Source organism: Herpailurus yagouaroundi, unplaced genomic scaffold, assembly GCF_014898765.1.
Source record: "Herpailurus yagouaroundi ecotype Mexico unplaced genomic scaffold, PumYag 217, whole genome shotgun sequence".
Taxonomy (NCBI): domain Eukaryota; kingdom Metazoa; phylum Chordata; class Mammalia; order Carnivora; family Felidae; genus Herpailurus; species Herpailurus yagouaroundi.
The window spans coordinates 392,607-409,772 of NW_024412448.1; the positions used below are offsets into that span (position 1 = coordinate 392,607).

The 17,166-nt window shown below is 47.4% G+C and overlaps 1 protein-coding gene across 1 annotated transcript in view; it reads left to right on the forward strand.

Moving 5' to 3' along the window:
* Positions 1–16,471, forward strand: part of KCTD2 (potassium channel tetramerization domain containing 2) — a 16,992-nt gene extending 521 nt beyond the window's left edge. Inside the window, exons 2-7 of the mRNA XM_040456769.1 lie at positions 4–82; positions 1,890–1,998; positions 4,944–5,035; positions 10,510–10,605; positions 12,652–12,777; positions 13,531–16,471. Of these exons, the coding sequence (XP_040312703.1) occupies positions 4–82; positions 1,890–1,998; positions 4,944–5,035; positions 10,510–10,605; positions 12,652–12,777; positions 13,531–13,560 (532 nt within the window). The 3' untranslated portion in view covers positions 13,561–16,471. The remainder of the gene's footprint in view (positions 1–3; positions 83–1,889; positions 1,999–4,943; positions 5,036–10,509; positions 10,606–12,651; positions 12,778–13,530) is intronic.
* The last annotated feature ends 695 nt before the right edge of the window (positions 16,472–17,166 follow it).

Genomic DNA, 17,166 nt, shown 5'->3' on the forward strand with positions numbered 1-17,166 from the left:
CAGACAGACCCTAGGCCGGGAGCCCAAGTCTTTCCTCTGTCGCCTCTGCTGCCAGGAGGACCCGGAGCTGGACTCGGACAAGGTGCGCCCCGCCCTCGGGCGCGCCCCCGCTCTTCGGACCCCCTCGTTCCTCCTAGCTCGTCCCCAGATTCCTGCGACACGCTCCTCCCAGGCGGGCTTTTCGGGCCGGGACCCCCTTCCCATCCCTCTCCCGCCAGGCTGGCCCTGGGGGCTATTCTCCCCCATCCTCAGTCGCACCCTGGCTGTCTCTCTGACCCCGCCCTTCACTCTAAGCAACTCGGTCCCCATGCTGTGCCCACCCGCACCCACGAGAACCCGCTCCACACCCCTTCTCCGTACACATCTCATACCCGCCCCTCAGATCTGCATGAGTTTTCCCCTGGCTCCTCGTCAGCCCCTCACTGCCTGTGCCAGATGCGTCCAGAACTGGGTCAGGGTGAGCTAAGGCATCTTTCTAGCTTTCTCAGACTTCCTCTCGGACCCCTCTGCCAAGTTGGGTGAAAGCCTCGGTCTGACAGCTGCAGGAAGTGTTTCTGGTGATACCACACTTCTTTCCTGTGGTCCTGGGCCCTGAGCTCTTATCTGGTGACAGCCACTGTTTTAGGACTATTAGAGCTCAGATAACATTCCTTGGAAAGAGATTACCAGTTGCCAGTGCAAACCTAAGCTGACTGGTTAAGACCATCGGAAAGTGAAAACTGAGGCCTGCTGTTGGGCAAGATGCATGGCTACAAACAAAGTTGAGAGGTGACGAGGCACTTCCAACCCGTTTCCAGTTTGACGTGTTTATTGATTAACTTTACACATTCATCTTTCAGTTGCCAGCTTAAAGGCATTGACCCTGGCTTATACCCCTGTATATCCTATGTAGCACTCAGCCAGTTACATTGAAATAGAGTTGGGGTTGGGTAAAGATTCGCTGATTTTTTTTTTTTTAACTCACCAACTGCCTCTCTAATAAATCTCAGACTTATGGAAACCTGTCCCACCCGAACTTTAAAGAAATTTCAAAACCTTTGCTTATAAAGGAATTATTTTTATCTACCCTAAATCTTTCTTGTTGCAGTAGAAGCCAGTTTCTTCTTGTTCCTTTTACTGTAAAGATGAGTAGGATTAAAGCTGCTCAGAGCCAAGTCCAGGCGGTGCCAAGCTTCCTCTGGGCACAGAACTGGGGTGTGTGAGTTACAGCTGGCAATGCAGACTCCCACTGATGTTGGCCTTGAGCTCAGGAGCATTGCCAACTATACAGAGGTTTTCTTAGAATTAGGAATGTGATTTGGGGGCAGTAGAGAGAGGTCAGAATGTCCATGTCAAGCAAAGATTTACATAATTAAAATATGGCATTTTCTTCCCCTTTCTTGATAATAGATGTCTTACAGAAGAATGGTGGTAATTGTGTCCAAGTAAAGATTTTGGAAGTTAAGGGGCACCTGGGTGGCTCAGTCACTGAAGCACCTGATTCTTGGTTTCAGCTCAGGTCATGATCTTACAATTTGTGGGTTCAAGCCCCACATCAGGCTCTACACTGACAGCGGTGGAGCCTGCTTGGGATTCTCTGTCTTCCCTCTCTCTCTCTGCCCCTCCTCCTCTCACTGTCTTTGTCTCAAAATAAACAAACATTAAAAAAAACAAGACTTTGGAAGTTCAAGTAAATGCCTGCATGATGACTGTACATCTGTCTGTAACTCCGTGCCTGAAATGATCTCAGAGTACAAGATACATAAAGCTAGGCTTCTTGCCAGTAGTTTGTGATAAAAAATGTCTAGCAAGACTTGCCCCCTTGCTAATGAATGGTGACAGGGAGGCTGAAACCCTGCCCTAACTTAGTCCGACAGCTCCAAAGTGTTATCTTTGTGTTTGGTTGGCAGGACGAGACAGGAGCCTATCTGATTGACAGGGACCCCACCTACTTCGGTCCTATCCTCAACTACCTCCGCCATGGGAAACTCATCATTACAAAGGAGTTGGCTGAAGAAGGTAAGAACAGTGTTTTAACTGGGCATTTTCAGAACTCAGCCCATATCTTGAAAGCCGGTTCACAGATTGGAATTTTGTTTGAGATTTTCATCAAGGTCACATGCAGGTGTAGTAAACATTTATGAAAGTGAACAGGGAGTCTCTAGTTACGTAGTCTTATCTGAGGAAATCTTCTTTAAGGGATCCCCACTGGGCTCTGTCCAGCCTTCCTTAATGAGAAGAAAAATAGGTAACTCAGCTTTGCAAATCACTTCAGGAGCATTTTTCAAACCTGCAGAATCGTCAGGATCCCTTTTTACTTTCACTTATGTGCTTGCTGGCAGTGAAATGTCCATACCCTGAAGCATCACATCTCTGACATTAATTATTTATATTTTCACTTTTAGTTTGAACTTGCAGCTGTAAAAAGTAATAAAGGCTTGGCCTCATTTCTTGTAAGACTGGTCTCATGCTTCCTTGTAAATTTTTGCAGCTGACCTAATTCATTCTCCAGTCCATTGTCAGCTGTATCATCTTTTTGGTTGGTACGACATTTGGGCTCTAAGTGGGTCTAGATATCTTTCTAAAAGACTTGACGTGGCCTCGCCAAAGGCATTCCGTTGAAGATTGGGGCCTCTCCCTAAATCCAGGGCACCCTGACCTGGAGGCTTTAGCTCTGAGTGAGAAAGCTGTAATGGCTGTGCTAGTTAATGAAATGGCTGCGAAGCACATCTGTTTCAACCAGTAAGAAGAGGACTTCTGCATGTGCTGTCTCTTTTTTCAACATTTCAGATGCATTCAAAAATCATGGGAACCGTACAATAAACTTCATGCACCCACCATCTAGCTTCAGCAGTTACCACCTCATGGATAGTCCTGTTTCTGGAAAAGAGGAATCTTAAGCATCTTTTCTGAAGGCTTTTAAAAATTTTTTTTTGAAATATTTTCAAATTCAGAGAAAAAGGCGAGAATAACAGAACTCTCAGCTTCACCACCATTTTTTGAGATCTGTGTTACCCTTTGTTCTCTCTCTGTCCCCCCCCCCCCCGGGTTTCCCCTCCCCCCACCATAGTTTTTATTTCTGAACTATCTGAGACTAGATTACAGATGAGTCCCTTAATACTTCAGTGTATTTCCCAAGAACAAGGTTATTCCCTTATATAAGCACAGTATGGTTATCAAGATCAGGGAATTTAATATTGATAAATACTTCTGTCTACAGCTTATATTCCAATTTTATCAGTTCCAGCAATGTCCTTTATAGCAAGTTTGTTTGTTTTTTCTGATACTGAATCACACATCCCCTTTGTTGTCCTGTCCAAGGCCTTTGATTTTATTTGGCAAAGCATTCTCTCAGTGATTGCTTTTTATCTTGTTCAAATAATAAGCACCCTATTAAACTTTGGTCCACATAAATTTATATACACACACCCATCCCCAGTAATTTTTAGGACCGACTAGGTAAGCTTTGCAAGCTCAGGAATTCTCCAATGTGACAAGTTCCAGAAACTAAGTGACATATGGGAAAGGTGCCCTGCAGCTAATGGGCAGGTGCAGAGAGAGTCGGAGAAGGTGCCAAGTGGGAAGCCGCAGCGGTGAAACAGAGTGAACAGAGCAGACCCAGAATTTGACTCACTCGATTTAGGGAGAAAGGAGGGGGGTACACCCTAAATAGCAAAGAAATGTTTCCCAGGCTGAAGGAGAGAGACTAGACTTCAATTTGAAAAGTGCGGTTCAGGGGCACCTGGGTGGCTCAGTCAGGTGAGCGTCAGACTCTTGATTTTCTTGATTTTGGTTCAGGTCATGATCTCAAGACTGTGAGATTAAGCCCTGTGTCGGGCTCTGAGCTGAGTGTGGAGCCTGCTTCAGATTCTCTCTCACTCTCCCTCTGCCCCTCTCCCCCATTTGCTCTCTCTCTCTCTCTCTCTCTCTCTCTCTCAAATTAAAAAAAGGGGGGCACCAGGGTGGCTCAGTCAGTTGAGTGTCCTACTCTTGACCTTGGATCCAGTCATGATCTCACAGTTCAAGCCCCACATAAGGCTCTTCACTGACAGTGCAGAGCCTGCTGGGATTCTTTCTCTGCCCCTCCCCTGCTCACTTGCCCTTTCTCTCTCAAATAAATAAACTTAAAAAAATTCTAAAAACAAGTTTCAAGGGGCGCCAGGGTGGCTCAGTGGGTTAGACATCTTTTTTTTTAACGTTTATTTATTTTTGAGAGAGAGAGCTCATGCGTGGGTAAGGGGCAGAGAGAGAAGGAGACACAGAATCTGAAGCAGGCTCCAGGCTCTGACCTATGAGCACAGGAACCCGATGCAGGGCTCAAACTCATGAACCGTGAGATCATGACCTGAGCTGAAGTCAGACACTCTATCCACTGAGCCACCCCGGACACCCCTGACTTTGATTTTGGCTTAGGTCATGATCTCTTGTGTGTGAGTTCTGGCCTCCCTGTATCTGCCTCCACTCTGGTAGTGCAGAGCCTGCCTGGAATTTTCTCTCCTCCTTCTCTCTCTGCCCCTTGCACGTGCTTGCTCTCTCAAAATAAATAAACTTTGAAAAAATGCTCGGGGCACCTGGGTGGCTCAGTTGGTTGAGCGTCCGACTTCAGCTCAGGTCATGATCTCACAGCTCGTCAGTTCAAGCCTCGCATTGGGTTCTGTGCTGACAGCTTAGAGCCTGGAGCCTGCTTCGGATTCTGTGTCTCCTTCTCTCGCTGCCCCTAACCCACTCGCATTCTGTCTCTCTTTCAAAAATAAATAGACATTAAAAAAAAAAAATGCTCTCCCTCTCCTCCTGTCCCTCCCTTGCACATGCTCTGTCTCATGGTCTTGCTCTCTCTTTCTGTCTCTCTCTCTCTCTCAAAAAAAATGCAGTTCTTAGCAAGCATGTAAACTTTAGCCTCTTCTCACTATTTTCCAGGGAGTGTAACACATCTTTAACTACATACGATTTGGTCCTTGTCCTAGGTGTTCTGGAAGAAGCGGAGTTTTACAACATTGCATCTCTTGTGCGGCTGGTTAAGGAACGGATACGGGACAATGAGAACAGAACTTCTCAGGTAATGGGTTTTGAACTCTTTTTTTGTTTTGGTTTGGTTTTTATTTTTTGTTTTGGTTTAAGATTTTATTTTTAAGTAATCTTTACACCCAACGTGGGTCTTGAACTCACAACCTTGAGATCAGGAGTCACACGCTCCATGCATGCTCCATCGGCTGAAGCAGCCAGGCACCCCACGGTTTTGAACTCTTAAAGGGAAAAGGTCTTAGTGGCTCTCTTTGTCCCTGCGTCTGGGTGGGATTTGAAAAGGATGCTGTGCTGCTTGGCAAGAGCTGCCTCTCCCCTTAAAGCTGGAGGTCTGTGTGGAACATGGGCCATCCACCAGGCAGACAGCGCATACGCCACCAGACTTATTCAGAACAAGGAAACAGAAGAAGAAATAGCAAAGCAAAACAGCCCCCATATCCCTTTAGAAGAGTGGGGAGGTTGTGGCTGCTTATCATGGGACAGCAGGAGGGACCTGCAGTACTTTAGGCCCAGAACCTGTTCTCACAGAGTATCTGTCTCCCTCCACATAAAGACCCAGTGAGCTCTTACTTCCACCTGTTGGCCACTCTTTAAGTCTTTATTAGGACCAGCCTTTTAAAGTGTGACCGTGTCGCATTCAGCTCCTGATAGCCACGTGAAAGCAGTCTCATGGCCTAGACTTTAGGAGCTGCTTGTGAATCATGCTTCTGAGGAAATAGGCTTCTCTGTTTATTATGAAGTCTGGGTTTTTATATGAACTTGGTAGATACAGTAACAGGAAGAAACTCACAATTTGCCACCTAGTTTTGAGGGGGTACAGGTAACTTATTTCACATCACATCACCCGTCACATGTCGTAAGTGGCCACAGCGGCATCTTTTAGGCCCTTGAGATTCTCTGCTTCCTAGGGAGGGTCTGTGCCCTCCAGAAGCTTGAAGTCTAGCAGGGAAAACAGACGCTCCTTTCCTGTATTTAGGTTCTATTTTAAGAAAGTACCACTGCAGGAACAGAGGGCATGGTTGGACTCTGCTGTGACCATCTGTCTTGTAGCAGGACTTGCTCTTACCCCATCAGATGCTGGTGGTAGATGCTTTCCTGAGATCCATTCTGTTGCAGTGTAGAATTTTCCTGTGATTAAGCAGAAGGTAATATGTTTCTTTTCAAAACTCAAAAAAATAAAAAATAGTTCCTTGCTCTTTCTGTGTTAGAGTTTACATATCCAAGTTTTCTGGCTCTGAATGGAATTATCTGGTTGAATAACTGACACCTATTTTTTTTTTTTTTCAAAAATGATTTCTCTCATTCGCTTAATCTGTAGTCATTTGCAAAGGTGAGAAGAGCTTCCTTAGTTTTCTTCCCGCTGGCTGATGGCTGAAAGCCTTCTTTTTATTATTATTACTTTTCTTAATGTTTATTTATTTATTTTTTTTAATTTTTTTTTCAACGTTTTTATTTATTTTTGGGACAGAGAGAGACAGAGCATGAACGGGGGAGGGGCAGAGAGAGAGGGAGACACAGAATCGGAAACAGGCTCCAGGCTCCGAGCCATCAGCCCAGAGCCTGACGCGGGGTTAATGTTTATTTTTGAGAGAGAGAGCACAAGCAGGGGAGAGGCAGAGAGAGAGAGGGGGATAGAGGATCTGAAGCGGGCTCCTGACGGCAGAGAGCCAATGCGGGGCTCGAACCTGCGAACCACGAGATCATGACCTGAGCAGAAGTCAGACGCTTAACCGACTGAGCCACCCAGCACCCCGGAAAGACTTCTAATGTTCAAAAATGAATTTATAGTTGGCTTGCCATTTTATTGTATAAAATAGGATCCAGTGGTGCCAGTCTTTTCGCCATCTCGTGTTAAACTTGCATGGCATCTTTTACTATCGTGGATATTTAATAGCTGGGCATTCTGAAAATCTAGCTTTATCCTTAATTTTCCACATTCCAAAAAAGCTTTTGATTGCCTAGTGTAAATTCATGGTGCCATGAATTATGTAACTTGAAGCCATTCAACCCTGAATGTTCGCAGCTCTGCCATTAGCTGATTCCTTGAGAGCATCGTAAGTTTTCTGTTTGATGACAGCGATGAAGTTAATTAGTCTTCTAGGTTCTGAAGGCTTGTGGATATAGACCCAGTTGGAAGCTTTTTTGTTCTAGGGATGTAAAGGCTTTTTGGATGTTAATTGATCTTTCCATCTGTCCTTTTTATTGAGTGAAACTCTGAGCAGTGGATTCGAGGTTGTTCAAAGACACCCTCTTTTGCATGTGTCACACGTGGCTCTGAGGCCAAATTGGCCATGTGTGTATTTTTGTAGCTGTCCCTTCAAACACATTCTCTCCTTCAACTTGTCTTTTTTTTTTTTTTTTTTTTTAAGATTTTATCTTTAAGTAATCTCTGTACCCAATGTGGGGCTCAAACTCACGACCCAAAGATCAAGAGCTGCACGCTCCTCCCAACAGAGCCAGCCAGGCACCCCAACTTGTCTGTGTTGTAAGGAGACACACATGGGATGCCTGGTTGGCTCAGTCGGTTAAGCATCCGACTTTTGCTCAGGTCATGATCTCGCGGTCCGCGAGTTCGAGCCTCGCGTCAGGCTCTGTGCTGACAGCTCAGAGCCTGGAGCCTGTTTCAGATTCTGTGTCTCCCTCTCTTTCTGACCCTCCCCCGTTCATGCTGTCTCTCCCTGTCTCGAAAATAAATAAATGTTTAAAAAAAAATTTTTTTTAATTAAAAAAAAAAGGAGACACATGGCAGACATTCAAGCAAAGCCGAAGATGTGGGTTTCCCACCCCACCTTCTTTTGGTGACCCTTCATATCTCTTAGCGGCTGCCACCAATTCTACTAACTTTGCTGTCTTTGGTATTTTATGTTGGGTGATTAATCTTAGTGCATTTGAGAATACTCGTGGTTTTCTTTGGAAGACAAAAATTAAAAAGAGCTAACACATGCATCTTAAATACCTGGGACTTTGACAGTTGTGGCTGATATCATAGATCTTTCGCAATGCACTGAGATTTATAACATGAAACACTTAGTTGTTTCCAAAATGTGTGGTTAGAGCCAGTTGAAGTCTTCCCGAGATTTGCCCTATATTTTAGGTGGAAGGAATGTTTTTCTTAGTACCTCGTGTAACAATAGTTGCATTCGGTTCAGAAGGGGAGAGCGTGGAAGAAAGCGCGGTGTGGTTGGCAGATCAGCCCGAGGCCTGGCACTGCCTCCGACCCAATAGCACCGCCTCGCTCAGGCGAGACACCGCGCTGACATCAGTGTCCCACTGAAGACAGGAGGAGAGGGAAAGCCGCTCTGGGCTCCTAGTGCTCCGTGATCCACAGCTGCTTTTGTTGAGCCAGTATTTCCCCAGTAGTGAGTTCTTCCAAAACTGATTTTCCAGATAACTGAAGCCCAGTCATCCTTTTGCAAAAGTACTAAAGCCAGGTTTTCTTTTTTTTTTTTTTTAATTTTTTTTTTTCAACATTTATTTATTTTTGGGACAGAGAGAGACAGAGCGTGAACGGGGGAGGGGCAGAGAGAGAGGGAGACACAGAATTGGAAACAGGCTCCAGGCTCTGAGCCATCAGCCCAGAGCCCGACGCGGGGCTTGAACTCCCGGACTGTGAGATCGTGACCTGGCTGAAGTCGGACGCTTAACCGACTGCGCCACCCAGGCGCCCTAAAGCCAGGTTTTCATTATTCTTCAGGAAACGGTCCACATTTTCTTAAGGTCACGTGACTCTAACCAGTCCCTCTCTCCCTGATGGAGCTTCGTTGTTCTGAGCTTCAGTTGCTGTTTGTGCTCTAACAAATGCCTCCTGGCCTCCGGGACGGGCAGTGGATGTGCAGCTATTTATTGGACCCAACACTGAGTGGTCCAAGACTGCTAAACACAAGTCTCCCTGTGGGCCTCTAATTGTCCTCTGACGAACAGGGACTTTCATCTGGTGAGCATGCCTCCTTGCAGCAGCCCTGGCTGTCACCTGACTCTGGCCGAGTCGTAAGTGTGAGGGGTCCTCAGGTGGTTAGAGTATAGGGGCCTTAGTGCTGCAACTTTAAGGCATCCCGCCTTTCGCTTCTGTTCTAGAAAGTCGAGTCAGCTAGCAAATGACTTCTGTCTGAATCTCTGACACCAGCTGGGGTGTCCCAACAGTTTAATCCTATCCTGACACTAATAAGTAGTAACTATTTCCACAGGTTTCAGGGCTCAGTCCCACGAGACTGCCCTTCCTTCAGACGCCAGTGCCAAATCCCGGTTCCCAGGCTACCTGTACTTCTGTCCAATTCGGCTACAAATTCAAGGGTTCCCGTGACATCCCCTTTGGGTTCAGTAATTGCCTAGAACAACTCCTAAAACTCAGGAAAATGCTAAACTTACTATCACAGTTGATCTCCAGCAGACTAAGGAACAGCCAAGCGAAGAGAGACGTGGGATGGGGTCCTGAGCACAGGAGCCTCTGTGCGTGCAGTTGGAATGTGCCACTTGCCCAGGACATCGATGTGTTTGCCAACTCGGAAACTCCCTGAACCCCCCTGTTCAGGGGTTTTTAAGGATGTTTCATTATGTAGGCATGACTGATTCAATTAAACCATTGGCCACTGGTGATTGAATTCAGTCTCCACTGAGGTCAGCGGGTAGGACTGAAAGTTCTAACTCTCTAATGGTGCTTGGTCTTTCTGGAGACCAGTCATTAGCACAAAAAAGACCCTTTTATCACTCAGGAAATTCCAAGGGTTTTAGGAGCTCTGTGCTAGGTACCAGGAGCAAAGACCAAATATTTATTTTTTGTTACACACTTTTCTAACAGGAATGTTACCATTTAACACTGAAACACTCCCAGGTACCATCAGCGGAGGGTGAAAATAGTTTGAACATTGGTATATTGTGGGGTTCCTTTTTAATATGTTATTCCCTTAATAAGGTATTGCTCTGGAAAAACCAAATTACGGTCTACATTTTCAGCATGTATGTCATGATATGAACAACTTAAAAAGAAAATAGGGCTCTCTTGTCCAAAGCAGTTTTCCTCTGTTTTCTACTCTGGGAAATAGATGAAATCTAATCACATAATTCATTTCTCTGAACTTCAGAATTATTTTACCCACTAATTCATATCCTTGGGCCTTTTTCTTTTCCTTCTTTCCTTGGATAAGTTTTTACTGAAGGATGACATTGCTCATGAACTCATAGTCATGAGGTTGAGCCCCACATCAGGCTCCACGCCGCGCATGGGGGCCTTCTTGGGATTCTCTCTCCCCCCTCTCGGCCCCTCCCCTGCTTGCATGCACGTGCGCTTGCTCTCTCTCTGTCACAATAAGTAAGTAAACATTCCTATAAAAGAGAGCCTTAAGAAGAGAAAGGTGACAGTGCCACTTGTAAGAGGGAACGGTGTGTGGCTGTCCAGAAAAAACGTCCAAGCAAATTCCTTTTCGCTGTTCATTCTTTGGACGAGCCTCCCTAGCGCAGCTGCGAACTGTCATGTCCTTGAAATTGTTCTTCTAAGTCCGTTGGTTGTTGCAGGGCCCCGTGAAGCACGTGTACAGAGTCCTGCAGTGCCAGGAAGAGGAGCTTACACAGATGGTCTCCACTATGTCTGATGGTTGGAAATTCGAACAGGTATGTTTCCTAAGTGGCAGCCACCGCAGCATCTCGGCCCAGGAGCCCACGTCCCTCAAACAGCTGCCATCTGTAACCAGTTAACCCCAGGGGTTCGTAGGGCCACGTGTGAACCTGTTCAGAAACGTGGGAATTATTCTGTCAGCTGTATAGGATGAGTTGGGAAGAATTCAGAATAGTATCATGTCTCCTGACTTCATATCCAAGTTTTAATTTGATTGTGCCCAGAGGGAGTCAGCCAGCCTGTTTAGGCTTGAAAGTGTCTCTCTGAGGTTTTTTCTCCCTCAGAGGGATTTCTTTCAAAAGCACTCAGTTGAAACATTCTAGAATAAGTACATAAAGAAGGCTAGGATTCAGCAACTACCCTACCTTTCCTTCCCAGGATAAGAACTCTGTCATTCCGAACATATATAATCCACTGCAGAAAGCAAGAGCAGGTATGAGAGGAGCCAGACGTGAAGGGAAGTGGGGCTTGGCCATTTCCCATCAGGCTGCGATTTCTGTTCCTTTAGCTTTGCGTGGTGGCAGAATTACCAAAACAAAACCAGACAGGCAGAATTGTACTGTTTCCTTCCATTAGATGGCAGGATTGTTCAGTTCATCTATTGTGTGCGCAACAGGGAGCCTGGCATGAATAGAATGGATATATATAGAAGGGATATGTATTGTGTGGATCGTGCCTATTTTTAATGTAGGGTTTAAGCGTCAGTTGAACCGTCACCATAAACTTACCTTCTCAAATAACTTCTGTTCGTCGTGTTAACGGTATTGGGTTATGGATCAAATACACAGATGTCTTGGTCATCAGAGCCAACACTGGATAATTCCTCACCCCTCCACTGCAGAATCAATTCTGCCTGTGTATGTTGGCCTAGTTCTTTCTTTTTCCTTTTTTTTTTTTTTAAAGTAGTTCCACACCCAATGTGAGGCTTAAACTCACGACCCTGAGACCCTGAGATCAAGAGTTCCATGCTCTCCCAACGGAGCCACCCAGGCGCCCCTTCCTTTATAGGTCAGCCTAGTTCTTATTCATGTGGGGGCTGTAACATGTTGCCATACTTCCACTCCACAAGTATTTTCCCTGAGAAAAGTCTTTTTTTTTTCTCAAATATTTTCTTTTTAAATAATCTCTACACCCAACATGAGTTCCAGTTCATAACCCTAAGATCGGGAGTCACATGCTCTACCAACTGAGCCAGCCAGGCGCCCTTCCCTAAGTCTTAAGCAAAGAATATTCCCAAATAAAAAAAAAAAAATTTTTTTTTAAGTATTCTTGATGAAACCAGTGAATAATTTTTTATTTTCTTTTTCTCATCTTGTTAACATTCAGGGGGCAGGTGAAGCATGAAACATGAAGTCATGTTCCCACTGACTCTATTATATGGATGAGGAAGTTCAGGCACAGGAAGGCAGAGGGACCCAAAGCCCATTCATAGAGCAAGTCAGTCCTGTTCTTCTGACTTGAGGCCCTACGTGATTGCCCAGATGACCTTACCCTTGGGCTCCGCTTTTCCCGGTGCATGTGCATTTCCTGTTTAAAATTAAATCCTGAATTCAATTTGCTGAAAAGGTTAAAAGTCCCAGCAGCATATGGCTTATGGTAACTCTTCAGTGATTCACTCGGTGCTTTCCAGAGCCTTTTGAGTGCCAGTCTCCTGTCTGGGACTTCTGCTTAAAGATGAGCCAGCCCTGTGTAGGTGTTTGGCTAAAGCAAGTGTCCATTTTCATTCACAGAAACATTCTCTTTCACCTCAGTGTTTGCTAGAAGGAATATGATCATGTTCATCCTAGCTGCTGCCTTTGGGATTGTTTCAAGTGCTTGGGTGGGGAGACAGTGGCAGATCCCATCCTTTCCTTCTCTGGGGAAGCCTTGCTGAGGACGCCCAAGTGAATAACAGATCCAGGTATCCCCTGGGCCGTGATAGTCCCAGACAGTTCATCATCCTGTAAGAAGCAAAACCACAAAGTTTGGACAGGAGGCGGGTTGGGTCTGTGTGGCACTTTAGCACTTTAAGAGGACTGTTCACCATGCTCTGGTTTTGTCAGCTAATCAGCATTGGATCTTCCTATAACTACGGAAATGAGGATCAGGCAGAATTCCTCTGTGTTGTCTCCAGAGAACTCAATAATTCTACCAATGGCATTGTCATAGAGCCAAGTGAAAAGGCAAAGGTAAGAAATCGCGTCACCAGAATTTTGTCTCTGACTCGTTTGTTCCCAGCCCCTCAGTGGACTTGGCCTGGACTGTTTGTTGCTCCTGACTTCTTCTCTTTCCTTCCAAAGCTAGCTTTGCATTTTTCCTTCATTTTGGTTGTTGACTGTTGTCATTTAAATCAGGATTTATGGAGCAGTGACCAAGGGTTCTTAGTTAGGAAGTAGGTACTGAAATAGAGTAGACTTTATGTACCCACCTGTCAAATCAGTGAAAAATCTAATTGCAAAGTGAGAATTGTGAAACTCAAAGTTGGAAAATATTTTGTGTTTATTCTTTGAAACCATTCTCTCTCTTTTTTGTCCTGTCTCAAGAGAAAAGGTATTTGGTTACCTTTGTGACTTCCCCCACCTTAAGTTACTGGAAAATTGTACACTGTTATCCTCTTTTTCCTGTACTGTGCCCACCCACCCCCCCCTCAACTCCCTCTGTCTCTCATAAACATTTCTAAGTCGGCAGTTTCCTTTAGCGTGGGAGAAGGGGTCTGACAGCACGGATACTGTGGGTGCAGTGGTGTTCAGCAAGAGGCTTTTACAACTGAAGTGCTTCAGGGGAGGTTAGGGCTCAGCCCTGCCTTGCTTCCTGTGGTGACAGGACTGTTGTGCTGCCCAGCAGGGTCCAGTGGAAAGCGGCCGCGGGTCCCTTTTCCCTCAGCAGTCTGCTTAGCAGCATCGGCCCAAGCCTCAGCCCTCCCCCCCATCTTCCATTTGCAGATTCTTCAGGAGAGAGGATCTCGGATGTAAATTCCAGATTCTTAACCATCAAGAGAACAAGCCGGCAGAGCACCTTGTGAAGTTAAATCTTGTTCCTGTACAGTAACCGAGCTCCTGCAAGGCACGGCTGAGCCTGGCCCCCCAATGGAGAAGTGTTCTGGTCAAAACCAAAGGAACCCCTGCCTGCCCCCCACAGGAACCTGAAGACAGACGCACTTCCGGCTGCAGAATACCTTTTCAGAAACCTGCTTTTGTCTTCTTAGCCAGTGTTAGATCAAATCCTTACCACAGCAGCTGGGCTGGGCTCCCAGCGAGGGCCTTTACGGGGGATGCGGGGGAGGGGAAGAGGAAGGCCTAGCTCCTCGTACAGGCCTGTGCTTCAGGGACGCTGGAGCAAACGCCAGAGGATCGTCCCTGGGCCGTGCCATGTTTTTGCCTGGGTGCCACGTTGGACGTTGGCAGCCACTTTGTAACATTATCTTTCCCCTCTTCCCCGCACCCCACACAAATGCAGCAGGTGCCAAGGATTCTAGCTTCAGTTCGTCGAATTGAGGTCTCGGGTAAAGGATAGATCCACAGAATACCCCATATTCCTGTGGACGAAACCTCTTTGAGGAAGGGGAGGACGGGGTATCCGTGGTTGTGGGTGGAGGTTGGGGATCGCCGCTCTGGGTTCGGGGCACTCAGCTGCTACCGTGTTCGTCCTTGCCTCATCTGTCTCCGGCAGCCCGGACCCTCCAGTAGCTTGCTTGCTCCTCAGGTGGAGGTTAGAGGCAGGCGGCATCCCACACCCGTCCCACACAGAGGGGCACTTAGGGAAGCCACACCCTCCATTGACCCATCTTCCTAACCTGACTTTCTGAACTGGACGAAGATAAAGGGACTTTGGATCCTCTGATGACTTGGGTGGGGACAGCTATTTCTTTGAAAGTTGCCAAACGTGTTCTATTGTAGTATCCAAAAGTGTCGTTATTTCTGTGACTGTCTCTTGGAAATGCCTTGACTGAACGTTCGATACTTGTCCGAGTCTCCTGGTTTCTAACCTTGGCAAACCTGCCCCGCAGCCGTGTCCGTGACGCCACGCCAGCCCCTGCAGGGTATATGTGTTTGCTGGGCAGTCCGAGGACTCCCCGAGTCTCTGAGCCCGACCCTTTGCCATCACTTCTATCTGCAGACCGCCGCGTCCTCGAGAATCAAGTGCTTGTTTGGCCAGGGAGGGGAGTAAAGCCCTCCTTCGGGCTGGGACCACAGAGCTTGTATCTGGACCTTCTGTCTGCGCTTTTGAGTCTTAGTGAACAGTCACTGAACGCAAAGGGCTGGAGAATCCTTGTTCTTCCCTCGATGACTTTTCCCAGTGTGGCAGATGGCCCAGAGAAGGGGAAGGCGCCTCCGGGGCACGCGGCACCTGTAACAGCCACTCACGTTGGTCACTCCTGGTTTCCTTCACAGTGAGGCTCCCTCTGCTCCACAGCTCAGTGCTTCCTAGGGCGGTCTGGGGCCCTGGTGTTTGGAAATGACTCACAGACGGTGCCGAACGTCTTAGGAACTCATGACCTGCCTGCGTGCAGATGGCATAACTCTTCTCCGGATCTCACTTTGACCTTATCTCTCCGTGTGTGTAGAGCAGGATAGAAATGTGTGTACAGGGGTGTCTGCTGCTCCGTGTGTGTCTACACACCAATGTGAGCGTGCATGTTGACATCGGCCCCTTGGACTCTGGCCTGTGCCCACGATTTCTACAGCTATAAACGTTAGAGGAACTTCTACCTGCAGCAAAAGCAGTCACCTTTCAGAGACGTCGCAGGCATCCTCCTGTCATCTTTCGGAAAGCACGAGATTGGGCATGTGGAGGAAAAGCTGCTCAGACCTGAGTAGGACAGAGGACTTTGGAAGACTTGCTCTTTGGCCAGAAAAGTAACATTTGACTCTAAGGAGGGAAAGCAGCTTCATTTGGGACCTTGAGCCCAATCAGATCTGCTTTCCCTGGGGCATGCCTGGGCATCAGCCCGTGCTCCTCGTGCTCTTTGTGCTCCTCGTGCTCTTCGTGCTCCCCATGCTCTAGTGCTCCTAGTGCTCCCGAGCCTGCACGAAGGGGTAAAGCGAGGCAGGCCAGAGGGCAGAGGTGGCAAACCCCTCAGGAACGCATAGTTTTTTCTCTTTTCAGAGCCCCACAGTGGATCCTGTAGAAAAACTGCTGAGCCCCTCACTCGATGCTCTTGAGAAATTAACACAAGTGACATTTCTGCTCCCCTAGAGGGCTGGCTTTCACGAGGTCCCCCTCCTTCTGGCAGCCCAATGACAATTGTTCCAGTGCTCCTGAGTCTGAGGATGATTCAGTTCTTAAGGTTTCTGGAAAAGTATTCGCCCCAGCCCTTTAGGAACCAAGTCAGTATTTTTTTTTACTGAAAGCCTTCTGGGAGAGCCCAGCTGATTACTTCAGAGGGAGGCCTGGCCATCCATCGGTTTGGGGGTGTCACGTGGCCAGGGACCCACACTCTCTCCAGGCAGCCCAGTGCTGCCAGGTGAGGAGTGTCTTCCTTTTTCGTGTTGTGCCCAGGCCTGAGGCCGCGGGCGACTCAGGCCCAGCTCACAAAGCAGCCTGGCCTCTCCTAGGAGATGCCACACTAGCACGCTTCTGTCTTTCCTTCAGAACCTGCTTCCTCCTTGGCAATGAGGCGCAGCCCAACCTCCTCTAGAGTGACTTCGTTTCTGCAGTCTTAACTGATCTCAGGGGTGTCAGCGAGGTGTAGGGGAGGAAGGGACAGAGATGCTGGGGGGTGGCCAAGAGGACAACCACATCCTCCGACATGGCCTTTGGCGCAGAGGTTAGGGACCATGCCTGTCACTTGTGGGTATTGTTTGTTACTGTTTGTGTATTTGAATAAAGTCTGAAATGCTGTGACCTTTTTTTGTCAATAAAGACAAGAAACAAACAGCCGAATCTCCTTGGTTTCCTGTCACTACTGATGATTCTCAAACTCTTCTCAGGAGAGGAGTTTCTCTGCACCTTTCCTACCTGGGCTTCTTAGAAAGTCCTAGTTTCTCCCGCTGCTGAAACTGCCTGAGGGTGTGTTGGGCCTTACTCCTCACGACCAGGAGAGTGGTGAGGAACAGAAGGTGAGACAGATGGTCTGCCCACCAGGAAGCTGGGAAGAGGAGGGGAAGAGTAGAAGACCATTTTTAAGGGGGGAAAAAAGTCTTCCTGGAAGAGAGTAACTGACTAGGTGTCCATTTTTCTCTGCATGGTAGAGAATGAGGAATAAAAGTGAGGTGAGTCGCCAGCAAGCCAAGTGTTGGTCACTTAAGGCACCAGGCAAGGTATGGGACCCTCAAAAGGTGTTAGTCTCCCCCCCCCCCCCCCCCCCCGCCATAGGGTGCTTACAGCTGGGGAGACGTGTATACACACAGCGAACGAGGTGTGTGTTTGTACCAGCCAGGGCCCAATGGGGGACAGACCACAGCAGTTAACAAGTGGTAAGAAGAGGAAAGGGCCCCCAGGCCCACTGAGGTGTCACAGATGGAGTGACTGCGGGATGTAGTTATTGTTCTAGGGCAGGAGAGCCAAAGGAAGAGGTTGGGATTATTACAAAGTAACAGGCTTGGAGGAGGGGCCGAGGGGCCGCATAGAGGAGATGC